Source organism: Colobus angolensis, unplaced genomic scaffold (assembly GCF_000951035.1).
Source record: "Colobus angolensis palliatus isolate OR3802 unplaced genomic scaffold, Cang.pa_1.0 Scaffold197, whole genome shotgun sequence".
NCBI classification, from domain to species: domain Eukaryota; kingdom Metazoa; phylum Chordata; class Mammalia; order Primates; family Cercopithecidae; genus Colobus; species Colobus angolensis.
In genome coordinates, this window is record NW_012115121.1 from 2,272,994 (window position 1) to 2,283,166 (window position 10,173).

The 10,173-nt window shown below is 36.6% G+C and overlaps 1 protein-coding gene across 2 annotated transcripts in view; it reads left to right on the top strand.

Moving 5' to 3' along the window:
• The window catches only part of TMX4 (thioredoxin-related transmembrane protein 4), a 43,765-nt gene that overhangs the window by 2,332 nt on the left and 31,260 nt on the right, over window positions 1–10,173 (top strand). For both annotated transcript variants that reach the window (XM_011941004.1, XM_011941003.1), the window contains exon 2: window positions 6,139–6,254. In XM_011941004.1, coding sequence (XP_011796394.1) covers window positions 6,209–6,254 — 46 coding nt within the window. In that variant the 5' untranslated portion in view covers window positions 6,139–6,208. The remainder of the gene's footprint in view (window positions 1–6,138; window positions 6,255–10,173) is intronic.

The following is a 10,173-nucleotide window of genomic DNA, read 5'->3' on the forward strand; positions in this document are numbered from 1 at the left end:
TGCTGGGATTACAGGCTTGAGCCACCGCGCCCGGCCCATGTTTGTAATAATTTTAAGACTTTGAGATAAACTGCATTTTGTCAGCCAATACTACAGAAAGTTCTCTTTTCAGTAGGTGCTTACAAAATGTACTTTTTTCTAGATGTCATGTTTCAGGGTAAAACTGAGTTTGCATATGTATGTAAGGAAAGTTAAAACAGAAAGGCTTCATTTTTAATGACATCAACTCCTTTATGGTTCCTTTTGGAATTGCTTTGTTTTTGGTAATAGAATTAAGAACAATAAAGCCTCGATAAGTTTTTAAATGAGTGAGAGCCAACAACGCCTGTGCTTGGCCATGTTGATGGTTCAAATTTTACTTTTTTATGAATGTGTAAACCTAAACATAGTAATCAATTGCTCTGAGTTTGTCATGTGTCCAGTTGTATGGAATATGCTTGGGCCATGATGCAAGATGAGTCATGTAATCTGGAAGTAAGCTGTGTAGACACAAGGTCATTTTAGTAGACGTTCTCTGTTTATCGAGTGCACTTCAGAATAGGTGGCTGGAAGCAAGACTGTAAAGGAAAGTTGATCCAAACCATTCTATCCAACGTCTTTATACATACTAAAACCCAAGTGCTCATTCTAAAGAAATATTTTGGTTCTTATCTATTTGTGATCTATTTTTTCTGTATTATTAGGTGATACTCTTCCTCCTTGCTGTGAAAAAAAATCCAATACTTAAAAAAATATAAAATTCATTATATCCTCATTACCACTATAGGCCTACTGTGAATTTCTAAGAATTCATTTAAATAGCCTATATGTTACCAAATTTTTTTTTCGATGTATATAACAGAGAAAAACAAAATGCATTAAAATTAGCTTCATCTTAATACTTAGTTCAGATAAACTGGTCATACATAAATGGAAATTGTTAGTAGTACAAAGATGTTGTAGTTAACTTCTTTAAAGAAACAGATTGAGAAGCTTTTGTTGTAGTTAACTTCTTTAAAGAAACAGATTGAGAAACTTTCCGCTAGTATCAAAATGTATTCATTACTTTGAATGACAGTTCTTATTTGTTCATTTGCTTATATGCTCTCTTTCATCTGCGAATTTTTTCTTTTATACCCTGTGTCATACAGATCCCCTCTAATGCAGTTTCTGGTTATGTTGGTATAGATAATTTATTCTTAAGAATCTAGCAGTATTTGGCAGCCCTGAGACGTGAAAAGCTTCTATTATGAAATTAAATTTGGTTATTTTTTCTTAGTCTTTCAAACAGTCAATTTTTTGGATTCTTGCAATTGAATTTCCAGTGTTTTAAAAATATATCTGTTACAAGTATATTTGCAGTAATTCACCGTTTCTATTCTGACATTTTTAGAAATCTGAAGAGTTCTCCCATTGCTATATACATTTTCCTTAATGCTATGGGCTTATTGTTGTTATTATCATTTTTTAGATGGAGTCTCACTTTGTTGCCCAGGCTGGAGTGCAGTGGTGCGATCTCAGCTTAGTGTACCCTCTGCCTCCCGGGCTCAAGCGATTCTCCTGCCTCAGCCTCCCAAGTAGCTGGGATTACAGGCACCCGGCTATGGGCTTATTGTATACTCGTTTGCCCTTTTTCTGAATTAGGAAAAATGATTTAATCTTTAAAAGACTTTCTGATGCATGCTTTTCTCTATTTCCATTGTTTTATACTACTCTTCATTCAGTTCCTTTGCAACCTTTTGCTACTTTCAACACTTGCTTGGCTCTCATTATGTCAGTCCTGGAGAAAATGACTTTTGTTCTTTTGAAACACAGAAGTATGTAACATGATACATTCTGGTGGCCTTTTCCCCCAGAAGAAATAGATAGCCAATTGGCTTAATTTTGATATTCAAGCTGATACTAAGAGGAAAAGTATGTCTTTGGGTTAATTTACCTCTGTAAAGCATATAAATCTTTACAAATTATTGCTTTTTCTTATTTTTGTTCTTGGGGTGAGCATGTTTCAAAATTTAAATTAAACACCTGGTGATGGAGCAAAGCTGTGTTTATTTCCATAGGACATCTGGGTTTTAGTATTAGCTTTGCAGCCTTCCTTTATACCTGGAAAGAATGTGTTGAACATCACTACCTTAACTTGCCCATGTCAAACAGTTAGCATTTCTTGCAGTTTAATAGATTGTCTTGATGTCTTGATGGAATGTTTGAGAGATAGTCATTAAGTGCTTGTGTGTCAGGTTCAGTGTTGGGGAACTGGGAAGGTGAAGAAGAATGAGCCTTCCAAGAGATTGGCCTACTGTGCTCTGAAGGAAATATGTAGTATAAGTTATGGCCATTGATTTAGTAAATGTTTACTGAATGCTTGCTCTGTGTTGGACATTCATCAGTGCTTCCCAACAGGGCACTATTGGCATTTTGGGTGGACAGTTCTTTTGTGTGCGAGAATGGCCCGCATGTTGCAGAACCTTTGGCATCCTTGCCCATTATATTCTAGTAGTAGTCTCAGTCATGCGACATCATAAAATTATAACTCGCATCCCCTGTGCACACTTCCAAATGCTTCTAATTGAAAACCACTGCTCTAGGTACTGTTATGGGTATTTAATAACATGCAAATGTTTGATTTTAAATAGTTTGCACAAAGGGTTTAAAGTCAGGAGAAAAGAGAGTGTAGAGAAGCACTGGTGAAATTAGAGTCAAAACAGAAGAAGAGTTGTTTATTATTGGTAAATAAAAAGTTATCATTAATAAAATTTCCTTTCTAGGAAATATATTTAAGTAAGTCCGTCTCTGAAATATTTAAAACACCTAATGAAATCTTACACCAAATTCAGTAAGTTCATGGAGTAAAAGATTCAAGGTCCTTCAACCATGTTACATCAAGCAGAACCTCAGGTCACTTTGTACATGAATACTAACATGGACAACGAAAGCATGCTGTTGAATTTTGTTTCCCAGAAATGGTTAAAAACATTACACTGACATATAAGTTGGTGTAATTTACCAGAGCTTTTTGGCTATCTGGAATATTCAAATATCTTTATGAAGTTTACTAATTTTACATACCACTGTGACCTGCAAACAAGTCAACAAAAGTTCAGTAGAAAAGATAACAATGGACAGTTTATATGACTATAATGGAGCTAATTGCTCTTGGAGCCTCTTAAGGATTATGTGTAAGAGGCAAAGTTATGGCAGGTCATATCTTTTATAGTTCTTAGGAGAAGATTGCCAATGCAAACTAGTATGAAATAAATTTTTTTTTTGATTTTTTTTTGAAATAAATATTAATGAAGATCATGTTCAGTTCTTTCTGATATGTTTAATTTATGCATATATACATAAATTATATATATATGTATATATGTGTGCACAGAGCGAGAGATGAGCATGAAGGTCACATGACTGATCCCTGCATTCATTTTGTCCCTGGAAGTATTTTACTTAGTTTCTAAATTCTTGTACAAATTACTGTTCTTTAGATACAAAAGAATATTAAAAACTTTAAAAACTGCAGCAACAATGGACCAGTTCCCATGCTAAGGACTCAGAGCTGGCTTATCTCTACCACTGAAAGAACATCTGGGTGCATTCCAACACAAATCAGCTGTGATTAAATCTTTGAAATAATGGCATTAACAATGCCATAGACCAGTGGATAGCAGCTATATAGAAATGGCATATCTAAAATTACCTTAATGGCGTATATGAGGACGTATTATAATTGTATATCCGAAGGTCAGTTTCACCAAAAACTAACTTAGTAATAGCCTATCTAGAGATTAAGGCCTGTATTTTTTAAATTATGAAACATGCATGATTTAATAATTACTGATGTAGCAAATGTGCCTGTGACTTACATACAAAGAGAGTCCTTGGGAAATAAAGAGGATCTGAAGTTCATTATATTATATTTTACTTCAAGATAACTTCCTTATTCTTGTTACTTTCTTATAACTTCTGTCTTTCTCCCTTGGCGTGTTGGTGTTGAGTTTTATATACCTTGATGATTTTTATCAAAGAAATACTTCCGTCTGGCTTCTTGCTCTGAGTGGTCTTAAGCACATCTCTATACCTGCTTTGTCTGTTCGGCAGTGAGGCTGTAAGGTCAGATGAGCTAATGCATCATAAAAGTGTCTTGAACCCCAAACAATATTATAAATGACATTTTATTAATGGTTGCTCCTATTAAAGAAATATGTGCCTGCTCTATTTCATCTAATCTCTCAGTAACCTTCTAAGGTAGCTACTGTTATCCCATTTTACAGTTGAGGAAACTGAGGCAGGGAGATATTATTAACCTGTCCAGAATATCATGGTTAATTCCTGGTTGATCTTTCTGATTGTTCTGGCAGAGCTCTTATCCAATATCATGGAATGCCTGTTGAAATGTACTTAATAATTCAGACTTCCTTTTTTTCCCTAAAGTTTGCCAACTGCCTGAGTCTCATCTGTTACTTGGATATTTAGAAACTACGTAGAAAATAACTATTTTCTCAGATGAAGAATATGATTTACATTAAAGTTGATACACTTCTTTATTCAGCAAACATTTATTGAACACCTACTGTATATTAAGAATGTACTTTGCCCTGGAAATACAGAGACACGAATGTTTTAAAAAGTCTACATTCAAAGATGTCAGCAGATTAATGTCAGGAAGAGTAATGACGTTTTAGCATGATCTTGGAATTAGCTATATAGTAGTCTTTTCTAGAGATGGTAAACAACTGTGCTTGCTAAGTCTTGCTGCTTCTAGGGCTTGTCTGGAGAAAGTAATGACTGCTTTGCCTTGGGGTAGCCCGTTCTCTTCTGGGTTCTGCCTGATTTTCAATACTTTTTGTGAAATAAACGCATTCCTTCCCCTAGTCTTGGCTTTTTAACCCCTGACTCATCTTTTATAATGTGAAAGATCAAAATCCTGCACAATTTCAGGTTTTTGTTTTTGTTTTGTTATTCAGGAAAGTTGGTTTATGTGTGTCATTGCATTGAGTTTTTTTGAATGGTACTTACCAGCATGCTTTTGCACAGTTCAAAATTTTGAAGGGGTTTGTAAATGATGACCTGACAGGCACCTATGAGCCTAAATCTTGTTACAGGATTTGATCAGTTTTGTACTTTTCTCCTTACTTTGTTTCCCTTCCTAAGGCATTTTGAGCGTGTGAGTGTTAAATTCTATTGGCAGGCATTCTTGTCTACTTCTCTTTCTCTCCCCTGGCCCCTTTCCTCCCTTAATACAGAAATAATAGGTGCCACATTTTGTAAAAACAATTCAGGAATGGAACAAATGATAATAAATTGGAGGAAATTGACATTTTAAAAATGCTCAGCCTGCTTACCCACAAGTTGGTGTATTTCTCTATTTATTCAAGACTTTATTACGAAAAATTTTAAGTAGACACACAAATAAGAGTAGTATAGTTTTTGCCCCCATGCTTATCTCTGTTCATCTCTGGATTGTACCATCCACAAGAAGAGGAGGCACCAAATCTCCTTCACAATTGTACTCTCAGCTTCTACCATAGTGCTTTCTTAGTATTTATTGAATGAAAAATACTGTAAAAAGTAGGGTTCTGACTTGAAAGCCAAGGTATTTTTAACTCCTGCTAAATTTAAGAAAGTGTTGGATAGAGCTGGTTTGGCCAATAGCTTCTACTTTCCTTTTCAGAATGTTTCAGAATTACCACAGATTTTGGAAACATTCTTGAGGATGCTCAAGCAACAGATCTGGTCTCTGCCCATCAGATCTGTAGCTCTGATGGATTTGAAACTGGTTTGGCTAGTTTAGGGGCACCCTGTGAAAATTGTTCTCCTTTAGTGGGGCACTAAAAAGAGTGCTTACCCTCAAAGATCAAAAGCTATCTGTAGAGAAAAAAAATTGTACGAATAGCATTGAAATAAAATGTTTATGGATAACAATTATTGGAAATATTCTCAAACTTTGGCCAAATTTTTTCCTATAGAATTGACATTCATACATTAAATCCTAGTGAGGACAGTGTGCTTCTGTTTTTCTAGGTCAAATGACTCTGGAAAAGCCTTTTTATAATTCCCCTTTTTTAAGAATTTACTTTTTAATTTAAATACTTGATTTCTCTATTTTGTTTTGCAGATTTCTTCTGTATGTTTATCAATATAATTCTTATTCTTCTCTTATAGTTATGCCCCGTGGTGTCCATCCTGCCAGCAGACTGATTCAGAATGGGAGACTTTTGCAAAGAATGGTGAAATGCTTCAGATCAGTGTGGGGAAGGTAGATGTCATTCAAGAACCAGGTACTGTAAATGTTGAACATAAAATGCAAAAGTTTAACGACTTTTTATTTTGAATTTTTTTCAAGCATATAGAAAAGTTGAGACTCTGGGATATTGATTATCCATGAACTGGCCACCTTTAATTAGCAGGTGGCCTACTTGGATCTGTCTCTGCATGTATGTGTTTGCACATACATATTTGCATATATAATTCTATTTTTATTTTGCTGAATCATTTGAAAGTTATCGACATTATGATAATTTACCCTTCAATTCTTTAGCACATTGAAGGCTTCTTAATTATTTCCCATGTGTCTTTTTTTTGTATAGTTTTTTGACTGAGGACCCAATCATGGTTCATAAATTACATTTCGTTGTTATGTCTTTTTAGCCTCTCGCAATCGACAATTATCCCCCATCTTTTAAAATGACATTGATATTTTGAAAAGAAAGGCTAGGATTTTCCTGTTTCCTTATGGTGACATGTAACTTATAAGAATACTAATTTATACGAGTATGTTCTGCAAACTGAGAGTTTAGGTGCATGATTTAGGTTAGACATTTATGGCAAGAGTACTTCTAAGATGATGCTGTGACTTCATATTACATCTCATTAGAAGGGATATGCTATTACCATTAGTAATGTTAAGTTTGAGCACTTGGATATGGTGGTGACACTAAGTATCTCCGTTATGAAGAAAGGATCTCACATTGTGATTAGCAAGTAACCGCTGGGATGATTCTTTGGGGTTTTAAGATCCACGAATGCCTGAATCAGATATTATATTTCACTGTGGTTCCAGAGAGTGAATTTCTCATTCTCTCATTCTGTCTACACTGATTAGCTGTGAATGATATAATTTTTCACAAGAATGAATCATTTTTACCCCAAAGAGTGGAGCGATATAGAGACTTTTAAATTCTGAAAAGATACATACAATAAATTTGTGTTTTGAGACGGAGTCTCGCTCTGTCACCCAGGCTGGAGTGCAGTGGCCGGATCTCAGCTCATTGCAAGCTCCGCCTCCCGGGTTCACGCCATTCTCCTGCCTCAGCCTCCGGAGTAGCTGGGACTACAGGCGCCCGCCACCTCACCCGGCTAGTTTTTTGTATTTTTTTTAGTAGAGACGGGGTGTCACCGTGTTAGCCAGGATGGTCTCCATCTCCTGACCTCGTGATCCGCCCGTCTCGGCCTCCCAAAGTGCTGGGATTACAGGCTTGAGCCACCGCGCCCGGCCCTGTGTTTGCAGTTTTAAAGTAACTGTATATTATTTATAAAATGAGAAGAAAAGTTGGCCTTTTATAATATAAATCTCTAAAATGTGGCTATTTTCAAATTTTAACAGTCATCTTTTTCATTGACATTCAATTTATACCTACTGTATCCTTTCATCCTTTTACAAGGGCAAAAAGAAGATGGGCACAGAAGTGTAGACATTTATTTTCTATAATAAACTATGAGTTCAAAAAACACCAAGTAATGAAGTACCAGTTACTTTGACAACAGAAAAGATGGTACATGTTAAAATTGATGTATCAACAAACGCATGGAGCGAGATTTCTATTAAAAGCCATGAATCGGCTGGGCCGCTCGGCTAGTCTGGCATGAGACCGTGAGACGAGAGAGGGGTCGGGGCCGCGGACATGTTTGGCCGCTCGCGGAGCTGGGTGGGCGGGGGCCATGGCAAGTCTTCCCGCAACATCTACTCCTTGGACCACCTCGACTGATTCCACCCTGCCTGAAGCTTCTCCTCGTCCTGCTGGCCAGAAGGCTGAACTCTGACCAGATGGTGGTTTTCAGGGCACAGAGTGGGACACGCTGGGGAACGTCTTCAGTGCCTCTGCCCGAGTGCTGGAAAGGCCAGACAGACACAGGCTGTGTCCCCCATCCCTGTACCGCACCTGAGACATTGTTATTTGGAGCTGTGTGGACATTTGGTAATTTTGGTGTGGTAAATTTCTAACCCCCAGACCTCCCATCATTCTGCTTATCCTTTCTCACGCCCCAGCTTGCAAATATACATTTCAAAATCTTGAAAGAGGAGCATCCTAATAATGCCATATTATGGTGCAAGGCGTCACACTTGCAGAAAATGCTGTCACTGAAATGAACTTGGACTTAGTATTTCTGTCTCTGCAATGGACTGAATTCCTAATTTTTGAAGGGGATGGGGCTTTATTAACTGCAGTGGTTTAACATGTGAAATCAGTGACTCTCTTGAGAAAGCAGAGGCTCTTGAGGCGGGATTTGTTTACGTCCATCATCCTTGGTGATGCACCTCGAGTGTGTTGGTTGCAGTTTCTCTTCTCCAGGCATTTCAAACTCTGAAGCTCATCTGTCGGTGGAGAGTTAGCTAACGGGCAAAGCTCGGATATTGAGACTGCATCTGCAGAGCTCCTGTTGGGAACATGAGAACGCTGGCTCTTTTCCAGACAAATGGGAGTAAGAGGACTTTATAAGGACTTTCTGTAAGATCTGATAATATTTTCATGCTTTTTGGTTTATCTATTTGGTGTTTTTAAAATTTATTTTCTTTATTATTATTATTATTTTTGTATATTAGGCATTCATAACCTCATGCAAATTCTCGGCCAATATAATTGTTGCTTACTTCAAAAAAAAAAAAAAAAGCCATGAATCCTCATGCCTCTATCTTTGTCAGCATTTGAAACAAATCCACCTGCCTCTCCTCCACCTAGAGATGGATAAGATTTTGGCTGTTTTAATAAGTTAATTCTGTTTGGAGGCTAAATCATTGCAGATACATTTTTGCTGGAAACTTGTTTTCATCCTTAGAGTTTAAGTAACATAAAATCAGGTATAAGACTTGTTAATTAGGCCGGGCGCGGTGGCTCAAGCCTGTAATCCCAGCACTTTGGGAGGCCGAGACGGGCGGATCACGAGGTCAGGAGATCAAGACCATCCTGGGTAACACAGTGAAACCCCGTCTCTACTAAAAAATACAAAAAACTAGCCGGGCGAGGTGGTGGACGCCTGTAGTCCCGGCTACTCCAGAGGCTGAGGCAGGAGAATGGCGTAAACCCGGGAGGCGGAGCTTGCAGTGAGCTGAGATCCGGCCACTGCACTCCAGCCTGGGCAACAGAGCTAGACTCCGTCTCAAAAAAAAAAAAAAATGCAGCTGGTCAATTTGCGTTTCAATAATTTGGCACACCTGCTCAGAATTTATAGCATAATTTGAATTAAAAGAATTAAACAGGCTTGTGATGGGTTCACAAATCTTATGTTTAATTATAGTCTTTCCTTCTAAAAATGTAGACTTGCAGCTATTTTTAACATTATGAATTGATTAGGTTTTCTTGATGATGAAATAAGAGATAGATTGATTTTAAGAAATATTTTTAATACATTCAGTGTTGACTCAGTTATTTATATATCTGAGATATATATACTTGAAATACTCATTAAAGAAGAAGGAAAAAAACTCTGGAATTCTGTAGGAATACTGAAAAAACGAAGTCTAACAAAAGATTATTATTTTGTATGTTTGAACAATTTTTTATAGGCAGAGGCTCTAGAATTCTTTTAAATGATAAAAATTTAAAAAGTGCAACTCATAAATAAAAAATAGGAGATAAACTTCTACGTCATGATTATTTGAGAGACCTAGAAAATATTTCATTTTATATTATATGGTTTTAAATTTATAATTTTACTTTGAATCACAAATTTAATGCTTTCAGTTAATCTTTTAATAGCGATTAGAAGTAATGTGTTTATTCAACAAGTATTTGAATTTCTACCATAAACAGGCCCTGTAATAGATACCAGTGATACAAAGGTGAATAAGGAGGACAGAGGCCTTGCTCCTCATGGAGCTACATTCTAGTGGAGGAAATAAATAGTAACGAAAGAAAATTGGCAAATAATATCAGATGGTGCTAAGGGATATGAAGAAAAAGTAGGATAAAAATGTACAAA